Below are 11969 nucleotides of genomic sequence, written 5' to 3'. Positions count from 1 at the left end.
TAAATAATGTTGCAGATTTATAACAGTGATATTATTGCATGCATTCTTCACAACACGGTGGGTATGGAAGAGTCTGGACTCTAACACAAATCTCCTAATTATCAGAGAATAAACAAACATTTAAAAGATGGAGTCCCTTTAACCCAAAGAAATTAACAAAAACATTAGCAATAGATCCTGCTATTTCCTTTTAAGTACCAAACTTAACTCCTCCCTCATCATTCATCAGTAGCATCCAAGCGCACATTTGCTATCTTGTGATAGTTTAGAGTCATGTATTTCTCAACCCTGAAATTCCATAAGCCTCCCTAAGTAGCTCTCCATATTTTGGAATCTTTATAATTTTCATACAAACTTTGTATTCATTCACATTCATTCATTCATTCATTCACTAAATAAGTATGTATTGAGTACATACTGTTGTTGTTAGGTGTTATTGAATCAACTCCAACTTACAATGACCCTATGTATAACAGAATGAAACTTTTCCCGGTCCTGCGCCATCCTCACAATAGTAGGAATGTCTGAGCTCATTGTTGCAGCCACTGTGTCAGTTCATCTTGTTTAGGGTCTTCCTCTTTTTTCATTGACCCTCTACTTTACCAAGCGTGATATCCGGTTACTATGTCAGATGGCAGAGACACAGAAGAGACAAATCTGACAATGTCCTTACCCCCAAGTAGCTTACATTCTAGTAAGGAAAGTACATGATAATGATATAATGTCAGGTATTGACAAATGTTATAGAGAAAGGTAAAGGTGGGTAGAGTGTTAGTTTAGGTGTGATGGCAAGTAAAGACTTCTCTGGGCAGGTGATTAAATTAAAGTAGGGAGTAAGACATGAAGATAGTTGGAAGAAGACTCCTCTAGAAAAAGTACAAAGCCCTGTAGTGGGATTATGCCTGCCATTTTTGTGGAACAGCAAAGAGGCTACTGTTGGAGAGGGCAGTGCCTAATGGGGAGAGTTGTAGGAGAGATAGACAGGGGACAGATCATGTATAAAGCCTTCTGAACTATGATAAGGTCTTTGGATTTAATGGAGCTCTGGTGGCTCAGTGTTTAAGAGCTACGGCTGCTAACCAAAAGGTCGGCAGTTTGAATCCCCCAGCCACTCCTTGGAAACCCTATGGGGTAGTTCTACTCTGTTCTGTAGGGCTGCTATGAGTTGGAATCAACTTGACAGCAATGGGTTTTTTGTTTTTTTTTTTTTGTTTTTGGATTTAATGGTAATGTTGATAGGAATCCATTGGGAGTGGGAAGAGAATAGAGTCGCAAATCTCAACAAAATGATATGACTTAATGATAAAACCACCCCTCTAGCTGCTATGTGGAAAACATACTAGAAAATTAAACGAAAAACAGGGAAGCAAAGAGACCTTTTAGAACCAGCATATGCCTCTTTGTACCTTAGGCAGATAAACACACCTGGTGACCTAACTAACCCAACAAAAAACCCAAATCCATTACTGTTGAGTCGATTCCAACTCATAGCAACCCTATAGGACAGATTAGAATTACCCTATAGAGCTTCCAAGGAACATCTGGTGGATTTGAACCGCTGACCTTTTGGTTAGCAGCCAAGCTCTTAACCATTGCGCCACCAGGGCTCCAACTAACCCACAGTAGATGGTAATTTCAAACCCACCTAAGTCTAACATTTCCTCCAAGGCTTTATTCTGAAGACAAAATGTCTTTACTTCAAAAAACTGTTATTAATGATAAAATAAATTTTAGGCACAAAGATTATTAACCTGAGTGGTTCTCTGATCCCTATTCCGCCATTATATCACCATTCATAGATATTCTGCATTCATTTTTCATTGACCTTAATAACTTACCTGGATGAGTCTGATAACATAGCAGTATCTTATTTTTACAGAAATTATATTCCAAATGTCTAGCACTTCAAAAAGTATATGAACAGAATAACCCAGAGTCTATGTGGAAATCAAAGAATAAGTTATTACTGAGGTGAAATAGAGGAAGTCTAAGTAACAGTAAAATTTAACAAGAAAATGAAGCAGATAATTTAAGATAAACAATTTTAGAACATAGCGAGGAAGTTGCAGCCACAAGCTATTTCCTGCATTAAAGCAACTACTTACTAAACAATATCCATAAACTGGTGGACTAAAAAGAACTAGGCCCCAGGAAAGAAGTGAATGACACACTTCTGAAAGTTCATCATAGCTTCCTAAGTAAAACTCTTCCAGGCTGAATAGAGAGATCCATGAGTATAGAGTCTTATCATACTTATCCAAACAATAAATCCTTAGGGCCCAAACAGTGTCAGGCACATAGTGGATGTTTAATAAATATCAGTTGTTAAGTGATGAATGGGATTTCAGGGATGTATTACACTCTCCTTCCCCAAACTATTTTCATCTCAAAGATAGGAATCTCGAAGCAAAGAAGAAAAATTAATACCTAGGATGATACATTTGTAATCTAAGGAGTCTGATTTATATTCCTAACTTTTAATTCTTTTCTGAGATTGTGCTGCCTCCTAAACTGTTTTTATTCCAAATTTAAGGACAGATACCTCTGTTTCTGGGAAAATCCCGTTTGCCCCTCACGCTACACCTGCAATTGTGAGAAAGCACATTTCAGACAGCAGGGAAAATCCGTATCTCACCACAACAACATGTTGTAAATTGGCCAACTGGAGTGTAAGTTAAAGAGAACTAGCATAGTCGTTGAGCGAGTAGGAGGCAAGAGGAAAGGGGCGGAGACAGCATAAGGGAATATAAATGCTGAGATGATGCAGTGATCACGACTGAAGAAGAGTTCTAGCAAAGACTTTTACTTCAGGTTGACTTAACCCAAGATTAACCAGGGAACCCTGAGCAGATTGGAGATGAATTCAGAAGATTGTTCCATAACAGAGAACAGCTCCTTGCATCTGGAGAAAGGAAAACAAGGTAAGTCGGATCTGATTTCTTATATATTGATAAAATCATATAATATACAATGGTACATAGTTAGGGGGAAAATGAGGCTTGTCTTCTGGAGAACTTAGGCTCTATTTCAGCCAGAATAAAAGAGAAAATGGAAAAAGTAAATATTTCTTGAGCTATGAGAAGATAGGATAGCTGAGAGTTGAGAAGAACCCACAATAGTGAATTTCAGAACTTTAAAGATCTTTATCTTAGTTTACAACATCTCAAATTTTTAGAAAACTAAAATGCTCTAGTCCAGTACTCTCTCCACCATTTTACCATAGCCACCTATTCACACTCCAGGTAGCATCCCATGTTCTTGCGGAAAATTCTATTTCTCACATAAGCAAGTACATCTTTGATTGCCCTCCGTGTGTCGTTTGTCTGCTTTCTGTGTGCTTCAGCCTGTGTTCTCATGACAGTATCCTCCAGTTGTTGGAAATGTGCAGGTTTCCAACCTTTGAGAAAATAGCTGCATTTGCAATGCCCAGTGAAAATTTATTAAGAGAAAATCATGAAAAAATTCTTAGGAGTGCAATCATCTGCTTCAGTGTTCTTTATGGGCCTCTTTCCCTCCATTTCATCCTTTTATCCCTTCCACGCACTGGCTTCAAATTCTACATGAATCAGACATGTTTATCATTTCATTTTTAATTAAAATATGATGATCTTAGCTATATACCTTTCCGTCTCTTCTATCCATTGATTGTGTCCACATATCTATTCTATTTCCTTTATCAGAATTTGTTTCCTTTGCTCCCCTATACCTTTTTCCTGTGAGGCTTTCTCTGTTTCCTTTTTCTGTCTTCTTCCCTAATAAATGAGATGCCCCAAAACACTAGCACTTAGGAACTTGAGTTTACTTCTAAGTAAGAGATATCTAGAAATAAAGGGAAGTGTTAGAAAAAACAGACACAGAACTCTGTAGAGAAAGGGATTGTTTTCTGAGTGTGGGTCTACAAGACTGCTTTACTGTAGAAGAGCATCAGTTACTTTTGATAAACCTGTCTTTTGCCTAAGAACACAAATTCAAGTTTGGGTAACAAGGGCAAGGCATTAGATTTTTTAGGGACTCAGGTGAACCATAACTTTATAGCTCAGTTGAACTGCCAAAAAAGAAAAAAAAAATGATAACAATGAAGGTATTCAATCAGTAGAGAGAGAGCATAGTTGAAAGAAGTACATAATGCAGGAATTTTTAACTTTTCCTGAAATTATACAAATTTTTTGTTGAATTATTAGTTTATGCTGCCCTTCTAGTTGCTTTATTAGTATGAATAACACTTGGACACCATTCTTGGGTGACTCAGTAAGAAATAGGTGGATTTAATTTCAACTTCTCCATTAATGAACAGGACCTGTAATCAGAGAGGAAGCTTGCTGTCAAATGTGTTGTTACCCAAGTAATAAACCAAACTGTGGGTAACAATAAAAAACAAACCAAACCAGTTCCTGTCAAGTCAATTCTGACTCGGCAACACCATGTATTTCAGAGTAGAACTGTGCTCTACAGGGTTTTCAGTGGCTATGATCTTTCGGAAGTAAATCACCAGACCTTTCTTCTAAGGTGCCTCTGGGTAGATTCCAGCAACCAACCTTTCGATTAGCAGCCGAGCACTTAGCTCCTTGTGCCACCCAGGGCCTCTGTGGGTATAACATTGCCATCACTAATGGATGTAAAGTACCGTATTAGGAGTCATTTCTTAACCAGTAGGTGAGCCGATGGTTTGAATTAGACTCTGAAGGGCATTAGTATTTGGCTGAGTGAGTATTTCCTGAGGGATCAGAGTTGTTGCTGCATGAAGTCCAAGCAGCATGAGTAACTCTCACATGGTAAGAAGTGAAACTAGACAAGAGTTCTGACTTGCTACCCTACGTATCAAGGGCTTCTTCCAGTGATAGAACTAGATAGGAATGAAGTAAAGTCTTCTCTTGTGAAATCTGAATGCAGACCTATGCCAGGAAATAGAAACCCCAGAAGAAGCAAAAGTTGATGTTGACACCCAGTATATGATAATTTAGTATGAAAGAAACTAATACCTCTGTGTCCAGTTGAACTTTAGATAAATGTTTTAAGGAAACAAAATACACAGATTTCAAGACATGTCCTACATAGACATGCCTTTTAGTTATGAAAGTCATCCACTTTGAGAACAGGAATGTTTTTGCATTTGCAGACTATTTTCATGGTCAGTTATAATATTATTCAAGTAATATATTTCAGTTTTGAGAACATAATAGGGAAATATATTTTTCTTGAGGTCAAATTGTTTTTTAATAAATCCCGATAGCTCATTCTAGCAAATAGCACATCCAAAATATGTCACAAAATTATCCTCTCTCCTTTCTCTATTATTTACTTATATTCTAGAATAGATATCTTTCTAGTTTTTTTTAAACTAAGAACCATCATGAAAATCATATTCATATTCTAAATTCTTCCACAGAAATTTTTCTTAATGGTGAAAGAAAATTTTGACTTTGTTTCACCATTGTAGACCCAATATTTAGTCTATAAAACTGTTTTCTCTATTATTTTAACTTCTCTTAGAAAATTCAAGTATTTTAATGTTCATTCACGAATTTTAATTGAATTATAACTTAATTTTAAATGAGGCATATTTTACATACAATGAATGCACAAATCATAAGTGCACAGTTTAATGAGTTATGGCAATTGTATAACTACAACCCCAATAGCATATTTAATATTGCCATCACCAAGGAAAGTTCCCTTGTGCACCTCCCCTTCCAGTTAAATTGCCCTTCCCACGCACATAAAGGCAACCATTCTTCTGATTTTTACCACCATAGCTTAGTTTTGTCTATCTTTAACTTCATGTAAATGAAATCATAAAGTATACAGTCTTTTGTAGCTAGATTTTTTTTTATTCATGTTGTTGCACATATCCGTTGTTCTTCTTCCTCTTCTTTTTTTAATTGCTAGGTAGAATTCCCTTGTATGGATATACATAAACTGTTTATCCAATCTCCTATTGATGGATGATTGGTTTATTTCTGTAACTGGGCTCTTATGAGTAAAGTGGCTATGAACATTCTTGTACAAGACTTTTTGCAGACATACTTTCAGTTCTCTTGGAGAAATTCATAGGACTAATACTGTAGGATCATAGGGTAGCTGTATATTTAATTTTATAAGAAATAGTTTTCCAAAATATATTTCCATTTTACATTTCCACGAATAGTATACAAAAAATCCTATTGCTCCACATCTTCACCAACTATTGGTACTCCCAATCTATTTATTTTTAGTCTTTCTAGCTGTAGATTTTATATATCAGTTAAATATTTTCTTTTAGTATATTATTCACATTTATCCTCATTTGCATCATCTCAAACAGCAGGTTACTATAGAGAGGTTAAGGAACTGTGTCTAGAATGTTCTTTTTATGTCTTCTTGGGTATAAATGTTCTAATTATGATTAAAACAAAAAAATTATATAAACTTAGAATTTGTGTAGTTACTAAGTACATAGATAGTTTAGGGCCTCAATATTATCCCTGGATTATTTCCCTTCTAGCCACCAAGAAACTCCAAATTCATTCAAAATTTAGAGAAATTTAACTTGTAAATTTCATACAAGGGTATGGGGTGATACATACCTCCTTTTTTCATTTAACTGCCTCTAGAGGATATCAAATGTCCCTGTCTTACTTCTAGACTCTGCCTGACCATATCGTCAACTTTCTGCCTTTCAGGTAATGCCACCAGCTCCCATTTTACAACACACGACAAAGGGTCGCTTCAAATCCCTGTCCCATGTGCTGTAGTGAATGTGGTCTTCATCACCATTTTAATTGTAGCTCTCATTGCCTTATCAGGTGAGTCAGCATGTCATGAATTCATTGAGAACCTGTTAACCATAATATACATTCCCACTTGAAATCAACAGTGATGGGCTTGATCTAATTAAACAGAAATTCTGGTTTACTTAGGATCATTACATATACCATATATGGCTAATTTCCTAATCAATACTAAATACAATCCCATGTTCCTTTGATGATCAATGTAATGCTTTTGAATTTTCCAGAATTTTTTATGAATATTAAAAGTATCTATGATTTATACATTACTGTAAGAGATAATTACATTTAAGCAGATGAAATGAAGGGAATTTATTTAGATTCTAAGTAAATATACATTTAGTTAGAAAAATCGTGGGCTTTATATTCATTGTTGGTAGAAAAAATAATATCTAAGCTATAGATTTATAAGGAATTGTACAGCCTTTCAACTTTTATCTAAAAGGCCACAGGATGGTGGATAGATAATTAAAACTGTATCTAGAAGCTCTCATAGAGCCAGCGGTGATATAGTATCCAATACATACTGCTTTAGCAATATACACTTGTGTTTTTAACAAACATGATATTTTACAATTTTATGAAACACACCCAGCCATAGATTTTTTATGTATTTTGAATTACTTCCCTGCAATTTCCTCTCTCTCCTTCATCCTTCAATTTATTGTTGTATCTATTGGATTATCAAATTCCTCTTACTCAGAATTAGATTCAAAACCTTTCTTGGAATTTATAACACACTTTACGCTTCCTAGTTCAAAGACTATTTTCTGGATTTTTCTATATTCCTGCACCTTTCTGACAGAGACACCCCTTATATCTCATCTCCTGTACAATGATGATTAGACACAATGGAAGATCAGATAAGACGAAAATCTGCTTTCTTCTTGTTCTTCTCTTCTGTCCCTTCTTGGTTTTCATCCCTTACTTTATCACCTAGCACAGCACAGAATCCCCTGAACTAATTTTGTATGCTGTGGGTATCAGTGGAGTGACCAGGACTGGTGTCACCCAGTGCTGTAACTCATGGTGTCACCTCCCCATGGACCTCCTCCTGTACCAGACCATATAGAATCCTTAGTAATGTTTATTAATAATTTTAATCATAGAATAATTTGTGATAAATGTAATTGTAAATTGCTTAAATGTAATATTTCTTAGATTATATGAATACTACAACAAAATTCTTTTATAAAATCTTTCTACATTGAATTACAACATTATTAATTACAACATTATTAGTAACTGAGTGCAAGCCTTTTTTAATTTTTCTCCTTCTTTTCCTTTAATTACTACTTCATTCTAAAAAAAAATTATAAGTTCACAAGTACTAATTACCACAATATTGTAGCTAAAACACCAGAAGGTTTGACAAAATCAGCAACTATAAAAATATCAGCAGAGATGAAAACAACAGCACACGCTTGTAGTGTGTGCAGACAAAACCATGTGATTTGAAGCATCATTGTAATTGGGTAATAATGACAGATCTGACTGGAAGGCAGTGAAAGGTTTAAAAAGTAAGTTAGCATAGAATTTTAGCCTTGTAGATATATTGCTACTTGTAGACTGGGCTTACGAAAAGTATTTTTGCTGTTATAACTAACTACAAGGATATTTTTATAAAAAATAATAAATTTCTGTTAAAACACTGCACAAAAAGTTTGTAGTCATTTTGATGTCATCTCCTCTGAAAGTGTCACCTTGTGTGATCTGCACCCCTACACTCGCCTAGTGAGGCCACTGGTGGGTATTTGGTTCCTTTTGTTACTAACAAAACATTTTCCTGTTCACAGTGGGCCAATACAATTGTCCAGGCCAATATATTGCCTCAGTGCCATTAGACAGCCATGTTTCTCCATGCTCAGATGATTGGATTGGATACCAGAAGAAATGCTACTTAATTTCCACTCTGACAAACAGCTGGACCTCAGCCCAAAGCTCTTGTTCCAAACAGGGTGCTACTCTTGCTCTCATAGATTCTGAAAAGGAGATGGTAAGATCATAGAATTCAAAAATAGCTCCATAAAATAATGATATTTTATTTTGTAGAGCTGATCTGTGGTTTCACTTTGTTTCCTTTGAAGGGAAGATATTGTACCTATCTCCTCTATAGGGAAAGCAAGTCACGGAAAGCCATATGATCTGTATGAGGTCAAAATGAGAGTTCAGTTTAGTCTTTTAAGTTTGTTTGGATTGCTTAGCTTCAAAGATAAGGGATCTAAATGAGCTGATCCTCTATAGAAGTAATAAGTAAGCAGCTTAGCTATGATGCTTTTAATTGCAGCTTCTGAAAAACAGGGTTTATTATATATTTATCCACAGGGATGGTTTAACACATATTTTCTTTGTACTTTCTTCAAGGTCTTTCTAAAACGATATGTGGGTAGAACTGAACACTGGATTGGGTTAACAAATGAAACTGGTCAGACATGGAAATGGTCAAATGGCAACGAATTTAACAACTGGTAAGTCTCCAGAATTCTCTTCATCTTCCCCAGGCTGCCAGCTCAGGGGAACCACTTTTGCTCTTTCTGAGCTTAGCTCTTAACAATCTCTTTTATATGCTTATACTCTGGAATTCTTTAAGAAAAGCCTTTCTTAATTTTTTTTCTTTATCCTCTTGGAACTCATACAATTAACACTCATACAATTAAGTCATATATTCAGGAACCCTGGTTGCGCAATGGTTAAGCACTCAGCTGCTAACCGAATTTCCAACCCACCAGCGGCTCTGTGAGAGAAAAGACCGGGTGATCTGCTCCCGTAAAAAATTACAGCCTAGGAAACTCTATGGGCAGTTCTACTCTGTCCTGTAGGGTTGTAATGAGTCAGAATCAACTTGATGGCACACAACCACCACAGACATATTCTCAGAAAGCTCTCGTGTGAGTAATAAACTTACCATAGTTTGTTTGGAAATAGTCTAGTTATAATTACGATGATGAAAAAAAAAAAGCAGCAGCAGCAACATTTCCAATCTTGTGTTTATATTTTACTAATGAGGCAGTTGTTAGAAAATAGTTCTTTCTTTTACTTCCCCAGTTTCTATCTCCACAGGGATAAAGAATAATATTTTCAATGCCTAATTAGGCATAACCTCAGAGAAAACTTGCCCCAGAATTAAAGATACTATTCCCTTTGCAAGTAGTAAAACTCAACTTTAAAATTTGTAGGAAATTTTAAAGTTTGGTGCTAATCTTTGCCATCTGAACGTTCAGAATTGAATAAATTTCTAGCTTTCTGAACAGTCTTATAATGATTATCAATGCAATATCAAGAAGATGAAAATGCAGGTTTCTAGAAAAGGGGTTCTTAATATATATCCCATGGTCCCATATCTGTGAATGGGCTTCAGGGCCAAAAACCATCTAAAATTGTATGAACAAGCATGCTGAATGTTGAGTGTGTATTCTTTCTGGGCAGTACTTCTTACAGGGCCTGTGAACTTGAAAACAGCCAAGAATCACTCCTCCGATGATATGCTAGTGAAATGAATGGAGTTCTTTATTCTTAGCTTTGAATCTTCCTTCCACACATTACTCCTTTGAATTTTTTTTCTACTGTCTCTGCAGATGGGTTTATGATTTTTTTGACCGGCAGTCTTGCCTCATGCATTCCCGCTGAGCAAAAAAGCAGAGACCCCCACCACCACAAAATTTCTTCGCATGTAACTGAATGGAAATAATGAACTGGGAAATAATTTGAAGTTTCTTTATTGTTTGACAGGTTCAACATGTCGGGGTCTAAAAACTGTGCATTTCTGAATAGCACACATGTCATCACTGCAGAATGCCAAAAGCCTTTACACTGGATTTGTAGTAAACCTTCCAATTAATGAGGAAACCTGTGCTTATAGACTCTCATGGAACTAAAGGAAATGAGTCACTGTGGATGCTGCTGTATGTTCAGAAGTTTCCTAGAAGGACTTTGTGGAAAAACACTTTGAATTATTTTGGAAATCTTCCAAGCAGGACTGTGGAGAAAAGGAGAGAAATTCCGGAAAAACCTGCATTGTGGAATACTCCCTCCATTCTCTGGAAACAGCATAGGTTGACTGATAACCATGCCAACAAATAAGAGCATGAATAAAAAACTTTTCAGATGCACTTTATTTTTTCAAATACAGAAATAATAATAAAAAGATAGGTTTAATCTTATTATTTATTGTTGAGCAGCTACCAGCAGTGATAACCCTTCATGCATTTGCACTATATGAAGGAGTAAGATGGTGGTAGTAGAAAAAACTGAATGTAAGCAAAGGGAATGTTAATTGGTAACACAGACATTAGGTCAAAATGCATTTCTTAAACCCAGAGAACATTTACAAGTGGATAAATGCCTATGAAATTAAGCTTTGTAATATTTCTCTCTTTGTAGGTGTTTGTTAGGTTACTTTGCAACTTTTGTTCCCCAAAAGAGTAGGGTAATCATGTATTTATTGTTTTTTGTGGGTTGTGGGTTTTTGTTTCTTTGTTTGTTTTTACTTCCTCAATATAGACTGGTCTTTTTCAACAGTACTTTTTTTTTTTGTCTTTAAAACTTTACATACAGCGTTTTTCCAAGAAAAGACAAAGAATATGAGGAATATTTGTAAAACAGATCAAAGTGTTGGAAAATGTGCAATATATGATGTGGCAAATCCATATTAGGAAAAATTCTTTATTTTTCAAACCTGGAATAATACCAGTCTTATCTGATAATAAATATGTGCCTTTCCTAAGCAATTCTATTATGTGCAATACTTCATGTGAACTATTTTCTATGTGCAATAAAGTGTGTTTACTTGATTGTATTTTGTATTCAGTACAATTATAAGCTGCTTTTAGGTATGTGAAAATAAAAGTAGAACCAACAAAATGGTTTCCAAGAAGTGTTCATTTCTTCAAAATACATTAAAAATTATGTCCTACTAGAAAGTGCCCTGGTGGTGCAGTGGTTAAGCCCTCAACTGCTAACTGAAAGGTCTGCGGTTGGAACCCACCAGCCGCTATCCAGGAGAAAGATGTGGCAGTCTGCTTTCTTAAAGATTTATAGTCTTGGAAACCCTATGGGGAAGTTCTACTTTGTGTCCCTTGGTAAGTTGAATGGACTCGACACCAATGGGTTGGTTTTAGAAAGCAGAAAACAAAATACTGTAACATTAACAAAAATCATATATATAAATAACCTTAGACTTATAACCTAGTTTCAGATTTTCAG

General features: G+C 35.6%; 1 protein-coding gene across 1 annotated transcript; it reads left to right on the top strand.

Moving 5' to 3' along the window:
* Positions 1-2707: 2707 nt before the first annotated feature.
* On the top strand, positions 2708-11683 carry CD69 (CD69 molecule). Its single transcript, XM_004387295.2, has 5 exons — positions 2708-2921; positions 6660-6782; positions 8564-8763; positions 9132-9235; positions 10497-11683. The coding sequence occupies exons 1-5, from the start codon at positions 2858-2860 to the stop codon at positions 10603-10605; spliced, it is 600 nt and encodes a 199-aa protein (XP_004387352.1). The 5' UTR covers positions 2708-2857; the 3' UTR covers positions 10606-11683.
* The last annotated feature ends 286 nt before the right edge of the window (positions 11684-11969 follow it).

The sequence above is a fragment of the Trichechus manatus genome, unplaced genomic scaffold (genome assembly GCF_000243295.1).
Source record: "Trichechus manatus latirostris isolate Lorelei unplaced genomic scaffold, TriManLat1.0 scaffold00182, whole genome shotgun sequence".
NCBI classification, from domain to species: domain Eukaryota; kingdom Metazoa; phylum Chordata; class Mammalia; order Sirenia; family Trichechidae; genus Trichechus; species Trichechus manatus.
Note: the sequence above shows the minus strand (reverse complement) of the source record. Positions and strands in the feature narration are given on the sequence as shown.